The sequence below is a fragment of the Sitophilus oryzae genome, unplaced genomic scaffold (assembly GCF_002938485.1).
Source record: "Sitophilus oryzae breed Bouriz unplaced genomic scaffold, Soryzae_2.0 scaffold_556_pilon_pilon, whole genome shotgun sequence".
Taxonomy (NCBI): Eukaryota; Metazoa; Arthropoda; class Insecta; order Coleoptera; family Curculionidae; genus Sitophilus; species Sitophilus oryzae.
The window spans coordinates 63,034-84,009 of NW_022147147.1; the positions used below are offsets into that span (position 1 = coordinate 63,034).

At 31.7% G+C, this 20,976-nt stretch overlaps 2 protein-coding genes across 2 annotated transcripts in view; one reads left to right on the forward strand and one right to left on the reverse strand.

Annotated features, from left to right (window-relative positions):
- Window positions 1-529: 529 nt before the first annotated feature.
- LOC115887224 lies at window positions 530-1,657 on the reverse strand. The gene is made up of 2 exons (XM_030906589.1): window positions 973-1,657; window positions 530-922 (listed from the first exon to the last, which is right to left on the reverse strand). Exon 1 carries the CDS (start codon window positions 1,586-1,588, stop codon window positions 1,019-1,021), a length of 570 nt encoding a protein of 189 aa, XP_030762449.1. The 5' UTR covers window positions 1,589-1,657; the 3' UTR covers window positions 530-922; window positions 973-1,018.
- Window positions 1,658-4,932: 3,275 nt separating this feature from the next.
- Window positions 4,933-20,976, forward strand: part of LOC115887217 — a 72,783-nt gene continuing 56,739 nt past the window's right edge. The window contains exons 1-2 of the mRNA XM_030906584.1: window positions 4,933-5,071; window positions 19,631-19,740. Coding sequence (XP_030762444.1) covers window positions 19,657-19,740 — 84 coding nt within the window. The 5' untranslated portion in view covers window positions 4,933-5,071; window positions 19,631-19,656. The remainder of the gene's footprint in view (window positions 5,072-19,630; window positions 19,741-20,976) is intronic.

The following is a 20,976-nucleotide window of genomic DNA, read 5'->3' on the forward strand; positions in this document are numbered from 1 at the left end:
AATTAGACCTTTACAGCAATAATCATAAAAACTTCTGCATCAGGAGCAAAAGCTGTTCATTCACAGATATGTTAACAATTCTGAATATTCTATTAATAAAATTACTATAAATATTATATTTAAAAAAGAAAAAATAGAAATTATCGGGCAAAACCTACAGTAAGATTAGCCATGAAAGTGTGACTACTCGTAGATACTTAGTGTTTCTACCTTCCGGCTTCACCAATGATCCTGAAAAAAGAAAAGCAAACGAGGCATGAGGCATCATTTGCAACATGGTAAAGCCAGTAGCTCAGTTTTTCGGTAGTAATGGTCGCGAATTGTGAGCTAAATGTACCTCGTGCCTCGTTTGCTTCCCTTTTTTTTTCAGGATCACTAGTTCACTGTTGCTGATTCCTCCCGTATTGATGAAGCCGGAAGGCAGAAACACTATGTATCTACGGGTAGTTATATTTTCGTACTGTTTCATGGGTAATCTTACTGTAGATTATGCCCGATAATTTCGTTTTTCTTTTTTATTACAGTCCCCACGATAACATCATTTGTTTATTATATTTAAATACATTATTACATTACTATAAATTACTAAAAATATTTATATAATAAAAAAACAGTCAATATACTTAAAATGTAAAGAAAAACAAGTAACAGCCCTATAATATAAACATTACAAAATATTACGTTTACAACAAATTTGCAGGGTAATTAAAATATACCTTCAAAAATGCTAAGCATTTTTTGCCGGCTAGGCAAATCTGTCCTGCCAGAAAAGAGCCACCGACAAGCTTGGCCTCAACACTGTGGTGTCCTCAAAAAGTAACCCTTCCATCTTATGGGCCCCTCTTCCAGAGGCCAAAAACCCAGAGCTTTTCTTCAAGAAAAGAACCAACCATAAAGGTATATACGTTACATATCTACAATCCTGCTGATATTTTAATGTAGTAAATATTTGTGTCATATTTGTTCCATTACCAATAATATTTTTTAAGGCCTGTGTACTATTAGTTACTTATTATCTCTACTGGTTTGCATTATCATCTTCTTCTTGGATAGGTTTGGTATTTACTAACTTAGAGAGGCCCAATACATCAGATATACCTGACAAAATATTGGCGCTCTGCTCTTGGTCCGTTGTAGATATATTCCTAGTTACCTTCACCTGCTTATCCGGAAAAATTGGGAAACTGTTTTCCTTAGGTTTAGCGCTGTCGTTCGAGGGAAAAACTAAGCCGCCGATGTTGGATGTTACGATGCCTGTAACGGCAACGCCGCTGATGTTAGCTTCAACTGGAATGGGAATTTTGGAAAGATCAATAAACGTTCCATTATCAGCTGGGTCGAAGAATGATATATCAACTTGTTCGTGAGTCTTATTATCAAAGTTTGTATTGTTGTCCGTCTCTGTTAAAATCCCAATTTCATAAACCACCTTTCTAATGACGTATACATCTTTAGTAGAATCATTTTTATCGTTATAATCAATTGTTGTAGTTTCAACGGCTTCTTCTTGTGGGAACTCTGTGCTTCCAATAACAGCTTTATAAGGAAGGATACCTAAAATAAATAAGGCTGCAACGAATCGGAACATAATTATTTCTCGGTATTTAAATTTTTGAAACTTATTGATAAACCTACTACACTACAATATAAATTTTTCGTAACTGAAATTATATCTTTTAAAACGTTTCTTATATACCGAATTATAATGTTTATAAAATACAAATTTAATTAACACCGATGACGACGAATTTGCTCAAAAGTGTTTATTCAAACTTGTTAATTTTTTAGTTTACTTTGGAGGGATTTTTTTAAGAAATCAATGAAACGATTCAATTTAATATTTCGTTCGACTCTGAGTAACAATTATAATTTTTATACTTTTATAACATATACAGGGTCCGGCATTAATGCATCGGCAAGCGACAGGCGAAAAGCCGTATTTTTAAATACGAGCGAAATTTTGCTCAAGTGATCGGTCGATTATTGAAATCGCTTGAAATTTTGAATCATGGAAATTACTCGGTTTTTCCCGTCACTAAAAATTATGTTTCTACAGTGATTTTGATATGATGAGTGCGAATCTGGAATTTTTTGTTTATTTAAATGTGATAGCTAGTACAGGGTATCCTAATAAAAAAAAAATCGCACTCCACTTTTTCGGAAAACACAGTACAGAGTACCTACCCCTATATTTGATATAAAACTATGTTTCTAGGCTGATTTTAACATGACGAGTCAGAATCTAGAATTTGTTAATCATTTAAACTTGATAGTTGCTCGGCTTTGCTCGGCTCTACCACATGCAGGGTACAGAGTGGTCAAATAATAAATTACCCACTTTTCCGAAAAACGGTGTACCCCTACGATCTACGATAGATATAGAGTTATGTCTCTAAACACTAAAGTACCATTACCCATCTCTTCGCGTTCTGCTTAAAAATGTTAAATGAGACATATCATCAAAAAGTCAAAGAAATCGTCAAAAGGAATTTTGTATAATAAAGTTCCACATGAGTTAATTTTGAGTTTGTAGAAACTCTGTTTCCGTATTGTTCTAACTCTTTTAACCCCGAATACAAGAAAATTAAATAAAAATCGCTATACAAATTCACTCTAGCCGTTAAATTGCATCTAAACGGCAAAGCGCGTCCGCGGGGTGACGTCACAGCTTGGAACGCCCCGTTTTCAGTCACGCGAATATGTGGGCGTGTCTGCACGACTAAAACAGTCCATCTAATATATTTTTAGTAATTCTGAAAACATATTTTTGCTGATGGCTTTTAAATATCGGATAGAAATACGTAGATGTTGTTTCAAGAAATTTAAAAATTCAAGCACATTGTCCATAGCTTCTGATTTCTTCACACTGTACCTATACCGGGTGTTGCATCGTCGGACGGGACATAGGAAATCCCACGTAAATTTTAATGGGGTCAATTATTGGCTTCCCTAATTATTTTAGAGAATAATTCTATTTAGGTTTATTGAAGAGCACTAAAACCCACATTCAAAAGAATAACTTTAGATATTTTTGATTAGCTCGTTTACGAGTTATCGCCGATTTCTTTTTAAATATTTCGCCTTTCTTATGGCCCTGTATTTACTTATGAGCACCAGTCAAGGTAAAAGATAACTGTCAAATGAAGTTGTCATTTTAGAAATTTACCTATTTAGTGCTTTATTATTATTGAAAACTCATTCCTACATCGGAAATCTTAAAGATGTATTTATAAGATTTATAAATACAAATTAATATGAATTAAAGTAAAATAAAGTAATCAATTACAAGGTTAATTATAGTATTATTACAATATTCAATAACTTATTAATTTAGGTACTATTAAATTGTTAGAACTTTAGGATTTAAGATGTTCAAATATTCCTCCATCGACTGCTAGACAATAACCCAGGCGATCATAAAATTCTCTTCTTACATTCGCTAGTTGGTAAACTGAAATTCTATTGTATTCGGCAGAAATAGCATTTTTAACTCGTCTAGATTTGGTTTTTATCCTTGTATATCCTGTTTTTTAAATGGCCCCAGAGAAAGAAATCATTTGGCGAAATATCAGGAGACCTTGCTGGCCAATTTACTGTATGATATAGGCCAATAACGTTTCCGTTAAAACTATTGTCTAAATATTCCCGAACAGCCAGGGTACTATGTGCCGGGCAGCCATCCATTTGGTACCAAACTTCCTGATTTTCCCTAGCGGCATCATGTAAAGCAAGTAAATTTTTTTTTATAAATTAGTTTAAGATTTTCGAGTAGTTCCAAATAATATTCTGCATTTAAATTTCGCGTAAGAAATAATGGCCTGATAATATTGTGTCCGAATATCCCTGCCCAAACATGTACTTTCTGTGGATATTGCGTCCTTGTTTCGACAAACCTGTGTTGGTTTTCTTTGTTCCAATATCGATAATTTTGAACATTGAGTTCATTATTTAAGGTAAACGTGCATTCGTCAGTGAAACATATGTTTTTTAAAAATTCCCTATCCGTGTTTGCTCTTTCCATCATATCAAAAAAAAAAACGCCTGCCGCCGTATTTCGTCCCCATCTCGTAGCTCTTGGTGCTTTTCATATTTGAAGGAGTTTTCATATTTGAAGGATTGAATGTCGTTTCAAAATTCGAAACGCTGTAGTGTGATCTATTCCTATTTCATCCTCAAGTTTCCTTGTGCTGATCTTTCCATCGTTCTCTTCCACGCACAATAAAACTTCCAAGTCGGTATCATTTCTTGCATCTTCTCTTTTTTCCTGTCTTGCTTCACATCTGCAGTTATTTATTAGGGTACCTTTGGTCTCAAATCTCTGGATATTGCTTGCGATTGTAGATTTTCCAGGTATCGGTCTTTTCGGATACAGAGCAGCATGAGTATTGAGTAACATGTCCGACACTTTTTGATGACTATTTCCTTGATAATACCATTTAATCATCAATACTTTTTCTTCGGTAGTGTAATTCATGGCTAATATTTTCGATGTAGGTATGAGTTTTTAATAATAATAATAAAGCACTAAATAGATAAATTTCTGAAATGACAACTTCATTTGACAGTTATCTTTTACTTTGACTGGTGCTCATATGTAAATAAAAAGCAAGTGCCATTAGAAAGGAGAAATATTTAAAATGAAATCGGCGATAACTCGTAAACGGGCTAATCAAAAATATCTAAAGTTATTCTTTTGAATGTGGGTTTTAGTGCTGTTCAATAAACCTAAATAGAATTATTCTCTAAAATAATTAGGGAAGCCAATAATTGACCCCATTAAAATTTACATGGGATTTCCTATGTCCCGCTCGACGATGCAACACCCGGTATATCTACATATTTCGTAGCATCATTATAGCCTGTATTTGTTCTCGTAAAAGATACCTAAGCAGATAAGTTTCACCTACAACAATACCCTCGAAAATCCTCATTAGACAGTAGGTGACTTATGTCAGTTGCTAATATTATACTTTGCATAACATATCAATGTATACCTAACTATTCCGGAATATTTCGCGGAAGTGGTCTAAATATAGTCAATCCAAAGAAACACACGTATATTATAGCGTAGGTGAGTCCATGTAAATGTATTAAGTAATTCTTTATAAATATTATTTTCGTTGAAATTGTTTACCTATCTGTATTTTAGTGCAGTTCGTTCGGTTTATATGATATCTACTTATTTTATTAGGGCATATATTGTTTATAATAAAATTATATTTTCTAAACCTTCGCACTGATGCATTTTATGATGTTATAAACTTTATGCTAAGAGCGGCATTTTTTATGGGATGTCTGCATCTATTCAGGTTAAAATTAAGGTCAATATTTTTCTACATATAGATTGTTTGTCAACACACAATGGTTTACTTTAAATATTATAATTTGAAATTGTTAATTTTGCCCGAGGCGGTATAATATAAATTCCTTATAGATATGCAAGTGATTTGTAGTTACGGAATATAATTTACACTCTTACCGATACTTAATTCTAACTAAATAAGCCAATAATGAAAAATATCTACTGTTTACGAGTTAAGCTCAGTCTACACGTACGTTTTACCTGTCAGTCTTACCTGTTCGGTTAAAACGCATATAGTAAAACACTGGGTGTAGCCGAAAAACCAGACCGTTTTACTTGAACTGAATTAAGAGTCCATTTTTTACTAGTCCGAAAAAGTAGCAAAATAAGCGTTCGGCATTTAACGTTTTACGTAAAACTGACTAGGTATTTTTACACAAATGCAGAAGGAAATTAAAGATAAAGGATTATACTGTATGCGTGTTGTAGCACATTTTTAGACAACTTGTTTATGTTTAAGATTTTCATGGTCAAACATCAACAAAATATTCCTTATGTTTGGACTAAATTTTCTCTAGAATAAAGACATAATTTAAAATTCTGTTACAATATGGATTGAAGTTTTGTGATTACAGTGATATATAATATATATGGTTTTGTAACAAATTGCTGTTTTATGGCAAATGCCGAAACTCTGCAAACCTTAATCATAGTTTAAGGAAAAGAGTAGTTGCACTCTCGCAAATATTTTCTGCCAGTTTTTGCAAGCTGTCGAATATCGGCAGCTTGCAAAGCGTTTCAGTTGAATTCCGTCCGTCGAGCTGCGAGGTTCCAGCGTTGCGTCCCAGCACAGAGACGGATTGACAAAAAATGAGTACCTTACTGTGTGCTGCTATTAATTGTAGTAATAATTCAAAAAATTGTTCTTTGAGTTTTTTTAGATTTCCATCGGATGTAAATCGGCAAGCTGATAGTAATTATCAATAAACATTTAATTATATTTGTTTATTTTAGAAGCTGAGATATTATGTAATTAATTAAATGTTATTATTTTTTTAGCATGTGTGCAAATCTTAGAAATAGTTTTTTAGATATACAGGTTGTCTGAAATATGCGCATGAAAATATTCTTTGGCCAGGGGATTTGCCATAAAATTTTCATTCAAATAATAATTTACGAGATAATTTATATAGATTGGTTTTTGAAACAATTTTAGAGTAAATATTTTGTACATCTAAAGTCTCCGCAAATTATTCATATTTTTTAAATGAAAGAATTTTATAATAGCATAATCTATTATAAATTTAGTGGACTGTATTTTTTATGTTTTTTTTCTATTTTATTTATTTTTTATTATAAGTGGTCGTAATATAACAATATTCAAAATATTATAGACAAAATATTGAGTTTATATTTGAGGGAAGAAAAGTGCCACACCTAGCTTTAAACCATCGTAAATATACAGGGTGGTCCATTATTGCGAGGAAGTCCAATATCGTCGTTCTTGTCGAAGATGTGAAAAAAGTTTTATTCATATGTTTCAAGGTTTATAAAGGGTCGTATCCTAAAATATTTTGTTATATACAGGGTGTCACAAAAAAGTTATGGTAAAGTTAATTTTATTTTCTTTTTAATTATTTTACATCATTCTATATACATTATTCTATATAGAGAATAATGTAATATTAGAACACTTTAAATACAAAAAATGTTCACTTTTTACTTCTACATCTGAAAGAAAAATAATATACTAGGTGTTGCATTTAAAAAAAATGAGATACAACATTTTAAATATTACGATTTTGGTGACGCCATAAAAAATACCCTGTATACGATAAAGTAAATTTTTCTACACGAATTTATTCTGGTGTCCTTGTCATGTTTAAGAAAACATAGCTAAGTATTAATAAAGTTATATTCACTCTAGTTTTTTGCCACTTTTCATATATAACGTTTTTAACCAAAGTTTTAGTAAATAAGAAATAGAATGGCAACACCGCAGTGTGCTTTAAATAGAATCCAGTTATCTACAGAAAATTAAACTTGTTTTAAATCAAAAAAAAATTGTAGAAAATCTCTGAAATAGATAATAATATAAAAATATGTCATTATAGAATCATTATAGAATCATCAGAAGTCATCAGAAGATTTTCAGATACAGAAGAATTGTTACCTACACGAAATGTGAAAACATTCTGTTTTCAAGCAAGTTTTTACTCGATGATCAATTTATTTTATTTTATTTTATTGGGAACTCATATTTTTCTAAATACATATCTGTGAAACTACGACGAGTGCCACCACTATACTTTGCCTAGTTAATAGACCACAACTATACAGCTACGTCAGTGGTCACGGGAGGCGAGAACAAGGTCATATAAAGTGGCAGATAAAGAACAAAGGATTTGACAAGGAGTAAATCTACTAGTTTCCTTATACTATGCCTTAATCAAGCCTTAATCCAAACACGTGTGTTTGGAGTTTGGAATTTTGGGTGTGGCTTAACACGACAGGATTGGGCTAAGCCTAAATCCTAATAAGCCTAGGTATTTCTGAATATATATTTATTTCGGCCACCCACCCGCTTTACACAACCCCTGAGAGCGACCCGAACAGTACAGGGTAATAGACTCTTAATACAGGGTATTAACACAGGGTATCATAGCAGGGTAATAACACTCTATATTTATTTTCACTATTAACCTCAATATTTCAAATTTTTCTTAAAATATCCACTTAGTGGATAGTAGGCCGCGCCGAGGAACAAGGTAAACGGTTGTCATGGTGATCGGAACATACCTTTGATGGATGCGGGACATTTCATTTCAACAGATTGATGTATTTTAAATAATAAAAAATGAGTAAATTTGAAAATTTTGAGAAATATAATATGTTTGAATGTTATATTGAGTCTAACAAACATAAGCAAATGGCAGCTGATTTATATTTTGAGTGGTTGCTCGCGCTCTGGGTTTGGTTACCCAGCCATTTTTAAAAGGTTAGAAGACACTTTAATCAATTTTGGATCTTTTCAAAAACTGCGTCTCAAAATATTATCAGAAAGAAGATGAAGAAAATCAATATTCAATTTTCCTCATACTAATTTTTTTATTATTTATAATATACACACTTCAATCTGTTGAAATGAAATGTCCCGCATCCATCAAAGGTATGTTCCGATCACCACACCGGCGCGGCCTACTATCCACTAAGTGGATATTTTAAGAAAAATTTGAAATATTGAGGTTAATAGTGAAAATAAATATAGAGTGTTATATATTTTCGAGAAGCCCATGCCAAGCTGAATAAGGAAATTTAAAAATATACAGGGGGTTCTATTTAAAAAAAAAACATAAGTATAGTTAATATCTCAAAAAATATTTTTTTCGAAAAAAGTCTGACTACGCCACTGCATTCTACACAGAAAAGTGCCTTTAGAATGTATAATTCATTTTTCCGTGGTTGATGAAATAAACAAACTATCGAACATTTTCAAAAAGTACAAAATTTGAGAATCCCCCTGTATCTTCGAAACCGATCAAGATAGCCACGATCCGTTTGCGCCATTATAATTTCTTCAAAAAAAGAACCCCAGACTGCAGTATCAAAATTTGAATATTTCTCACGGTTTCCTAGATACCCTATAGAAACAACCAAAATGGTCCATCCTGTACATACAGAGTGAGAAAAATAAATAAAAACGGCTGGAAGTGGCGTAATTTTCTGCCAGGGAGTTTATTTTTTTCGGATTCAAAACGTTATACGTTCCGGAAACCATACGTGTATGTTAATATGCACAGATCTTGTGAAGGAAGACTGTCTGCAGAATCGCCGTCAGTTCTCAAGACCGTCTTCCGTTTTAACTGGCAGGTAAATCGTTATATGTAGACTGGGCTTTATATAGAAACGTAATTGATTCGTCAAACAAAGAACGCGAAAATTATTTGCATGAAATTTAGCAAACACGGGTGCCATAATTCTTATTTAAATAGTATGTATGTACAGAGTGTCTCATCATTCTTGAAATATGACCCTGTCGCTATCATTTTTGAAATATGACCCAAACTTGTTTTTGAGACACCCTGTATGTCTTCTTTCAAGTATTATTATTTTATTTTTATTTAATTTAACTAGACAATTTTGTAATCGGATACCCTGTATATTATTTTTTAGCTTATTTGCCTTGTTACGAGTTTTCTAAAAATATAATATACACCCTACGAGTACTTCCTACTTCCCACTTCCTAACAATCGAAAAATTGATCCTACATCAAATTTTGGTTACTGCCCATTTCACGCTAATTTCTGTGTGAAATTAATGCACAAGTGCATCAAAATAACATCAATAACTCTTATTGACAGCTTGAAGTTAATTTTCAGTGCAGTTCATTAAGATAAACGATAGTAAACAAAATAATTATCTGGTTAAATAGAATAAAATCAATCAAAGAACTCTTTTAAACTAGGTTGATTTTTGTTAAAAAGTTAAATAACGCATTTTTTACCTTATTTGTGAAAATGAGTTGAAACTAACTAGACATACAGTATAATATATAACCCATAAAAAGGCAAATACAATAAAACAGAAATATACAGGGTGGCCCATTTAAAAAACATAAGTTTCAGTGATATTTCTAAATGATGACATATTTTAGAGATAAAATAATTACTCCACTGGATTTTACGTGAAAAACTCTATGGGACAGGACTAACTTTTCGATAAGTTATAAGATAACTGAGATACGAGGGGTGTCGAAAAATTTCAAATTCGTCCTGTGTTTCAGGAACTAAGAGAGCTAGGACAAATCTGTAGTAAAGTGCGTCTGCTGGATCTGTGTCTATGAAAGGAATGCGGACAAAAAACATTTAAATAAACAGCAATATATTTTATTCGTCGACTTGACGAGTACGTCACCGCAAATCGCTCCGCCCACTCATTTTATTGGCTACTTGCAAATTTGTCGAATTTTTATTGATGGGACGCGTCCTCTAATTTTTTACGAACCACATCGAGAGAATATCGTTTCCCCGCTCACGGATACCCCGTAGCTACAGAACGGACAGACACGTACTGTAGTAGCATCTTTAGTTTCATAAAAAAGTAGCATAGTGATGTGAAAACCGCATCTTTGTACTTCTGCTCATAAACTAGAAACTCTGTAAAACACACGAAAATGGGACACCCTGTAGTGGCGTTATTGATACGATATACGAAATTTAAATTCCAGTTAGTCAGCCCGGCGCCGAATATGTCAATGGTTGGCAACAATTAATTTAAAAATCGCGCCCTCGATTACGGAACTAAAAGTTTAATTGGTATCAAATATAGTATTGTAGTTTAAGCACATTTTTCTAGTAATTAATTTTAGTCTCACACTTTTAAACTTTATGAAACATCTTGTTCGCAAAATGAAATCAACTTCTTGGTAGGTAAATAAACTGGTCAATTAATATTGTGTTACTTGTAAAAATAATGAACTCCTAAAATATTTAGAATCTTTTAAAATCTTACTCACGCATATTATTTTGAATCATTCGGTATAAATAAAATCAAGGAAATTCGATGTAGTAGACCTAAATAACAAATACACCAACTTACTAATCATTGGAAAAAAAGCTGGAAGTGAAGTTTAAAATTAGCATTTCGGAAAAATTTCCTCTTCGATTTAAGCAGCTGGCAATCGATTTTTCAACACTGCATTTGGTTAGGGAGTTGTTTTTTCAAATGATTCAGTTTTAGAGCTGTTACTTTAATTGCCACCTACATTTTTTTATGAGTTTGTTTTTTATTTATTTAAAAATATATAATTAGCACTTTAGTAGTTAAAAATGTTGCTTAGGATCAATTAGAAACCAATTGACTTTAATAATTTTATTTCAAAATTACATTGATTTTACTAAAATTGGTTTAACTTCTGTAAAATCTCTTGACCCTAAGATACTTATACTTTGCTTTCTTAATAACTAGAAGTATTTTTTAAAAAAGTTTATTAAACAAGGTTAGAACTAAATACCCACTACAAATTGTACCATACGATTGAAAAAAAAACGGCGTAAAAGATGGCTAGGTAATGACAATCGATATTAATTTTGTAGAGGTCAAGCCTAGATGTCATTTACTCTTCTTTATCTTTTAATGGCGCTTACTGCCAGTTGGCAGGTATATCATAGGTTGTAATTTATTTTTACATTGTATAAAATTAATTTTTAATGTGTAGTCTCGTGTGTAGTTGAAAATTCGAGAAAAAATTAACGTCGATTGTCGTTCCCCTATTGACTCATTGTCTTGAACGCATCTTGATACATTATAAATTATATCCATGAAGATTACAAATAATACATAAGATTGTAAATTTTGGTAGACCGAATTTTGAAGAAGGTACTGACAGTACTTTTTGTTAAAGAAATGAAAATTCTTCGAATTTAAAATTTTAGGAGGGCTTTAAAAGCAGTAAATTTAGTTTAAAAACGGTTATATTTCCAAAAAACTACTCGGTAAAGTATATGACATTATGGTGTTTTTGGAACGAAAATTTAATGGCTCATGAACTCATTAGTCGGTTAATGAGTTCAAAAAAAAATAGTATTCCATTTAAAAATATCGAATTAAAAATATATTTGAATCACCACTGTATGTTGACAAAAATATTTACAAAATGTACGTTACCCCATAATGTAAAAAAATTGAAATTAAAATCGCATACCAAAAACCTAATATAGAGCTTTTTCGGAAGCTTGGCTCACCCTGTAGAGGTGTACGAGATTGATGCTCACTAAAAACCAGTTAATAGGCTTTATTGTAGAGGTGGGCAAAAATTGAACGAGTCGTTCATTTGAATGAGTATTAAAATGAATCGTGTGATTCGATTCACTGCTTACAATACGGTTTGTTCAGTTGAATCGTGGCCGCCACGGATCCATAAGATTTGAACGATGAGCAGTAAAAAAGAATCGTGAGAATTGAATCGGATCACAATGCGATCGTTCGATCAAAGAGTCGTGAGATTTGATTCGTTGCTTACCATACGGTTCGTTCAACTGAATCGTGGCCAGCACGGATCCATAAGATTTGAACCGTAAAAAAGAATGAGCCGTAAAAAAGAATCGTGAGAATTGAATCGGATTACAATGCGATCGTTCGATCAAAGAGTCGTGAGATTTGATTCATTGCTTACCATACGGTTCGTTCAACTGAATCGTGGCCAGCACGGATCCATAAGATTTGAACCGTAAAAAAGAACGAGCCGTAAAAAATGATGAGCTGTAAAAAAGAACCGTGAGAATTGAATCGGATCACAATGCGATCGTTCGATCAAAGAGTCGTGAGATTTGATTCGTTGCTTACCATATGGTTCGTTCAATTGAATCGTGGCCAGCACGGATCCATAAGATTTGAACGATGAGCCGTAAAAAAGAATCGTGAGAATTGAATCGGATCACAATGCGATCGTTCGTTTCTACGGCGCGGCGGTGATATAGGTATAGAGTCAGGCACCAATATTTAGACTTGAACAAAAGCCCTAAACAAACATCATGGACATAAAATACAAACGGTAAAGAAAATTATTTACCAGAAAAAAACCTATTTATACTGTGCTTAGTACGGGAGTATCTGTAAGGTATTTAATTTTTACGTTAATATTTGTGTTAAAATAATATTACCGACTATAAAGAATTAAACGTAGGACTAAAAATGAAATCGTGTTTTTATGCAGCTCCAAATAAATATTGTTGGCCTCTGCTCAATATGATAAAAAACAGCGTCAGGGATGGTTATAAAATGAAAATCGCTGTCATTTTATAATCTAAAATTATATGGGTAATGTCATCGATTTCCAAGCCAACTGGATGCGATTTTGTGTGTATACTTTTTATAATAATAATAATAGCTCCCGTATATAGCGTTTAACGCCTTGGGAGTAGCAAGGTACAGCTTGCTATACTGGAGCCGTTCGGTATACAAGGAAGGTAATGTGGCTAGCACTACGCATCAACCGCCTATTATTACCTCAGGATTGTGAATCCCAAGTACTCATTTAAGGCTGAGTCGACCTAGGTACCCAAACTATTTTTATTTTAATAAAAATAGTCGGCTGATGAAATGCCGGGTGTGGGAATCGAACCCACACCTTGAGATTGGTATAGTCTATAAAATGAACAACTTAGAATTTTGACCGTTATTTTTTACCAACATGGCAAATATAAAATCCCTCTGTCAAAAAAGTTACTGATATTCTTTAAATTGACTGCCTGAACGAATCAGATAGGTAACTCTTTTTACTTTCATGAAATAGAAAAGGAAAATAATAAAACAAGTGACAGTTCTTCCTCTTCTTGCAAAAATCAACACGAAATGTCATAATTGTCAAAAGTAAAATGTTATCAGCTTTTGACATTTCTAAATATCAGACCAATGCCGTCTCTAATAGAACAGCCTAGGAGCGAGATTGATGACGTCACACTAGTTAGATACTACTGATTATTAAATATGTTGTAGAATACATGGAAAACATAAGGCTGTTCTATTAGAGACGGCATTGCGTTAGCATGGCCGCAAGTTGATAACCTAATAAAATTAACACTAGAAAAGCCCGCGGGACCTGTCAAATTCAAAGTTATTCGTTTCACAGACTATAGACGAGAGCCTGTACCTCTACGCCACCGGGCACCCATATTACTTATAATAATAGTATATATGAATTGGATTGATAATTTAATATTATTTGCAAAATAATCAATCCAATTACGCTAGCGTCATAAAGTGTTGAAAAACCAGTGAAAGAACTGTACCTATATATTTTTTTACTGGTCCCTTAAGTAATTGTCCGGCCAAATTATCGCCGGTAGTGCCAGTTACGATTCTTGAAACGTAAATTGTGCATTCGTTCAAATGAACGAATCGTAGGAGTCGAGTGTGTGTATTATATCTAAATTATAAACTAGGGTAGACGCACCATTTGTGGCCATTAACCCTGTTGTAGCCACTTCTTTAAAAAATCTTAAAAAATAAGTTTTTTCACGTCATTGTGACAACCATGCATCTATAATTTTCTAAATTGATATATCCAGCGCCAGATGCAATAGAAAATATTCGAATTTGGTGTAAAAGTCGGCCGTTAGACCAAAAAGTAGTAGCACATATTTACTAGATGCTGTTTTCTTAACCCATTTCTTAAGGATAGCTAGGTAAGTAGAACTCAAATTATTAACAATAATCTGTATTGGGGTTTAGTTTTCCATGATTTTTATAAATATTATACATCTGGCAACTATTTTTTAAATTTATTATATTCAAATAATTAATCTTTAAGATTTATTTCTGTGGCCACAAAAGGTGTAATTAAATTTTAATTATGTTCTACTTGTAGCCAGGTTATGGCCAAAAATGGAGCAATCGAAATCTAGTTGTGGCCACATATTATTTAGCTTTATAATGTAGGTGCAAACGACGGACAACATAATATGAAGAACATTTTATTTTATTATTCAAGCTTTTAATAAAAACTGAATAATAAATAGTACCTAATTATAATAATATCCCAAATACAATTATCGGCCAAGATTACCAATCTGAACATATACCTACCGTCATCAAGTTTTCCTTCAGATGAGAAAACGATTATAGAAAATAATATAGATATAGAACTAAATGGAATAAATATGAACGAATGCGATAAAAATAAAAATTATGAGAATTCAAAGGAAGATGATTCAGGACCACTAGACCAAACCATGCAGGAAAAATACTAGTAGACATAATTATGAACATAAGGATGATGCCCGGGAAGACGTTAATCTTTAAAAAGAAAGAGGCTACATCTACCATCAGTCATTACATATGATAAGTGGATTGAATTAATGAAGGGAAAGGAGAAAAAAACAAAAACTGGCAATGAAAACTTTACAAAAAAGAAAATAATTAAAATAAAATTTAAAGAAAATGAAGATCTTTCTAGTAGAAATAAAAAAGAGAAACCAACGCCAGCTTAAACTTCTGTGACATCTGCTGAATTAAATATAGAAAATTTTATTATTTTAAAGTACGGGAATCAGTTGAATCCAGGAAAATATTACAAATTGAAAATAATGAATATTATGTTGAATATTATAGCTGCACAATGGTTCAAATCTGCGGCAGTTGGAAGTAAAAATGACTTGCTTTGGTACAAACTGAGTATTATAACAATGAAAATTGATGAAACTAAAAAAGTCAATTCAAGAGAAATGTATGGTGGTTACCTGAACTAACAAATATTCAAGAATATTCTTATAAATTAGTGTACTTTTCTTATTGTTCCTCACAGTAGTATTAATATGTACCTAATTTTTATTTAATAATGTATAACAGATAAAAAACAAAATAAGGTATTAGGTATCATTTGATTTGTTTTAAGAATAAACGTTGATGTTTTTTTTTGTTAAAAATATAAACAATTAAATACCAAATGTCTGTTTTTATGTCTTTTTTTTAAAGAAAGTAATAAATAAAATATTATTATTTGCTTAGTTATCTGCGAAATTCAATATATAGTCTATAAAATGAATAACTTTGAATTTTGACCGTTATTTTTTACCAACAGGGCAAATATAAAATCCCTCTATCAAAAAAGTTACTGATATTCTTTAAATTGTGTGCCTGAATGAATCAGATAGGTAACTCTTTTTACTTTCGTGAAATAGAAAAGGAAAATAATAAAACAAGTGACAGTTCTTCCTCTTTTTGCAAAAATCAACACGAAATGTCATAATTGACAAAAGTAAAATGTCATCAGCTTTTGACATTTCAAAATATTAGACCAATGCCGTCTCTAATAGAACAGCCTCGGAGCAAGATTTATGACGTCACGCTAGTTGATACTACGGATTAATAAATATGTTGGAGAATACATGGAAACATAATTATTTCTCGTATTTTTGGTTTGTATTTTAAAAATGATATAGTTTACTTAAAATATACATAATATACAGTTAATAAATACAATATAATATATACATATTTATAGTAATAAATACTTTGGCAAATAAAACTATGAACCACACAAATGCAGCAAATGTTTTACAATATACAAATAATGAATAGGTGGTACATAAGATAATGGGTAAAATGCAAAATATATTTTAAATTTTGGGGTTCGAAAATCGATCTAATTTAACAAAAAACATTCAATATCTACTAATAGTGATGTACAATTTATTTATATATTATAATGTTTACTGCAATTAATAAACTAATATAAACTTGTCAAAAGAGGACCACATATTTTTTTAAATTATTATTCTTAACACAAAAACTATGTACATTGACTATAGAGTACGATTTCAGCCATATTGTAAAACATTTGCTGCATTTGTATGGTTCATAGTTTTATCTGCTAAAGTATTTATTACTATAAATAGGTATATATATTGTATTTATTAACTGTATATTATGTATATTTCATGTAAACTATATCATTTTTAAAATACAAACTAAAAATACGAGGAATAATTATGTTTTCCATGTATTCTACAACATATTTATTAATCTGTAGTATCTAACTAGCGTGACGTCATAAATCTCGCTCCGAGGCTGTTCTATTAGAGACGGCATTGCGTCAGCATGGCCGCAAGTTGCTAACCTAATAAAATTAACACTATAAAAGCCCGCGGGAACTGTCAAATTCAAAGTTATTCGTTTTACAGACTATAGAGAATATTTTTGCAAGAATGTGGCCACAAATGGTAGCAAATGTGGCCACATTTGGCACAAGGTGGCCACAAATGGGAAAAATCGTATGTTTTCATAAAATAATTATTTTCTGTTTATTAAGAATACAAATCTTTACAATAAAAGCAGATTTTGAAAGAAAAATGTTTGGAGAAGCACCAAAAATTTTGTTTTATCTCCAAAATTAACTACAAATGTTTTTTCTGATAAGTCAAACTCTAAAAATCCCTTAACCTGGCCACAACCGGTGCTTCTACCCTACACTGTTCATCTGATGAACTGATTACTTAGCTGTAAAAATAAATATATTTATTTCGTTTTTTTCCAGAAGATTGAATTTTCGACTAATACCCAGTTTTAACTTATTGTTAATCTAAGGTTTTAACTAGTAGTGGGAACTATCGAATGAATACTATCGAAACATTCGATAGTTGCAATTCATTCGAATAATTCGATAGCTAGCAAAAAAACATTCATTGAAAACTATTCGAATAAAAATTATCGAATAGATGCGTCATCTGCCTTGAAATATTGTATTCTAGTAATTCGGCAGCAAAAACCATTCATTTATAAAATTCATTCATTTATCAAATTCATTTATTCGTCAGGATCGATTATAATAAAATATTAACTGGATTTTAGTTGTCGCCCGGCGACGTAGGTTTCTTTCCGAGAAACCCGACAGCGGTCGGTGGCAATGCTATGGAAGAAGCCGGCATCTTTGATTTTTTGCGGAGTCATATAAAGATAAGGACATATTATTTTTTTTATTGAGGTGTTAGTATTTACACAGAAAATACATTATGAAGGGCGCTGTTGCCATATATTGGTATTAGCTGATATTAGCAAAGAATATTATTGTTTGGCTTTAGTTAGTTAGCGATAGTATGTATAAATATTTTGCATTTTTTTTTATTAATATTCTGTTGTTAGGTTAGGTTATGTTAGATAATAAAATATTTTGGATGTAGGAAAATGATTTTTAATGTTTTTAAGCAAAGACTGGTTTAATAAACATAATAATAACAGTAATAATTTGTTATACCTATAACAACAAAATTTAAAATTATTTAATATAAACATTTTTTTACGTAGTAGCAAAATATAAACAACAAATTAGATGTCAAAATTATTTATATTAGATCCTATTTAAAAATAATATAGTCTTTAAATTTTTTGTGGCAACGTTGGTTTATTAAATAATAATAATTACAGAACTAATTTGTTATATTAACAACAAACTTTAAAATCATGAAATATAAACATTTATTAATTTTCTAAGCATGCAGTGTAATGGAAGGAAAATATAAATAAAAAATTAGAAATCAAAATTATTTATATTAGGTACTTTATATTACTATTTAAAAATAATATTTACCTTTAATGGCATTTACTTTAAAAAATAAATTAAATATTTCTTCGCAAAAAACTACATGTAAGAGAATTAGCATAAACAAAAAACAAACATTGTTAACTTTTTTTTTAAATTGGCACGTGTAAAACTTCCAATTTAATTTTCTCACCCCATAGTTTGAGTTCGAGAACCCCATTTACTTAACCACATTACTTAAATATGATTATTAAGTTCAACTAATTCGTATTATTAAAACATCTATACAAATATGTATTTTTAAAATTAATTCTAAGTTCATCTCATCTCTGTTAAAAATTGCTACTTCTCAAAATTTCCCATTAAAAAATAGACCATATATACCATATGAAATAAAATAATTGAAAGATCGGGCTACGGAAAATCACACAAATTTTCGGAAAAATTTTGACACCTGCACGCACACAATCGTCAATTAAAAAAAACTACTATTTTAGTATTTTAAATATTTTAAATATTTTTGCAAGAATGTGGCCACAAATGGTAGCAAATGTGGCCACATTTGGCACAAGGTGGCCACAAATGGGAAAAATCGTATGTTTTCATAAAATAATTATTTTCTGTTTATTAAGAATACAAATCTTTACAATAAAAGCAGATTTTGAAAGAAAAATGTTTGGAGAAGCACCAAAAACTTTGTTTTATCTCCAAAATTAACTACAAATATTTTTTCTGATAAGTCAAACTCTAAAAATCCCTTAACCTGGCCCCAACCGGTGCTTCTACCCTACACTGTTCATCTGATGAACTGATTACTTAGTTGCAAAAATAAATATATTTATTTCGTTTTTTTCCAGAAGATTGAATTTTCGACTAATACCCAGTTTTAACTTATTGTTAATCTAAGGTTTTTTTAACACCGACATATATTCGTCTCTGTGACGTGCAGTGACTATTTAATTAGTCCTAATTCAGGTTTTCTGTTCTTCGACCAAATACAACTGAAAAACGAGTCAAGGGTGATGAGGAATCCCCGCTGTCTTTGAACTTTTGTTTTGAATACGTATACGAAACACGAACGAGTAGGTAGCACATAGCGTTCTGTAAATATTGGCATCAGGTACACGCTACAGAAGCTTCCCGACGGTCGTACAGTCGTAGTACCAAACAAATCGCGAGCGCGATAAAACTTTTGCAGGAACGCGCTCGAGACTCAGATGTTCGCTGTTTAGTTATCGGAAAACTCGATTTGCTTTTGTCAATTTGGTGTATATCTGTTCAATAATTTTAGAGATCGGTGAGCACAGCTTTTTTCGAATGGAGATGTACGAGAAACCGTGTACCGATAGGAGTGAGGAGATCAAAATGGTCCACAGTCAGCATGCCAGGATAATGAAGGAGGTTAGTTAGTTCAATTTTAAATTATACTTTAGAATACCATCATTAAAACATACAGGGTGGGCTAATGGAAACTTTCCACCCAAATTTTTCTCGTTTAAAATTAAAATTTGGAAAAACTTCCCGGCCACAATTGGACATTTTTCACTTATTCCGAATTGAAAGAATTTTGGGCGTGGAGCGATGCAGATTGATTAGTTAAAATTTTTAGTATACATAGTTTGCCAAAAAAATACATACAGAGAGAGTGAAAAAAAAATAAAAACCGATTTTTTCACCACTCAGCTGATAAATTAAAATCTACTTTAAATCAATAAATCTCTAAAACTACTGAACGAAAGTACATGATATCTTATATCATTAAAAAGGGAATTGAAAGACCTTTCACATGATGTATCGCACGGCCCCCCTTTCCATTTAAGAATTTAGGGATGGCGCCGCCCCCGCCTTGGGGATTATAGGTGTGAAAGTAATTTTATGATATTTTCTTTTACCCCTCGAAAACTAAATCGACGTGTCCGAGCGTTTTTCCAAATTTTAATTTTAAACGAGAAAAATTGGGGTGGAAAGTTTCCATTGGCCCACCCTGTATAAACTCCCCGACACAAAATTCCGTCATCATAAAAATTTGTCTAAGTTTGATGTTTCATAACTTTTTATTTTGTAAGTTGATTTTTATGATTATGGTAGAGCAGTGTGAAGATTTATTATTTATATTATTTTAATGGCTTATAATCTTCGGTTAGGTGGGTTTATACCGGCGTAAATCAAAACGTTGTTTTTTGCAACAAATTTAAAACACCCTGTGGAAAAAATGAGACGAGCATTTTGGATAAACAAAAACACTTTGCTGTAAGCTTAGATGTATACAGGGTTTCTCACCGTAGCCGTTCGTTAGAAGTTTTTGAGGTTAGGAAATACTTAGAAGTTTGAAATTTTGAGACTTAGGGTTATTTAACCTTTCCTTTCATTTAAAAATATTTTCAAGGTCACATCACTTCCGGTTACACCGGAAGTCGCCATTATCTTCCTTATTTTAAATGAAACACCCTGTATATTATTTTATTTTTGGATTTCTAAGAAAATTTTATGATGAGTTTCATTAGGTTTCCCTATACCTATTTTCAATTGTTTGTCAGATATCTTGATTTGTTTGAAAATGTTTACAGATTTACCCCTATTTTTAACAGTCGGTCTTTTACTCATTTTGAATCGGTGATAAACGCTTCTGCGGTAAAC

Excerpts from the sequence above, each read along its gene's own strand:
- LOC115887224 (XM_030906589.1), bottom strand. The coding sequence starts at position 1,588 with ATGTTCCGATTCGTTGCAGCCTTATTTATTTTAGGTATCCTTCCTTAT.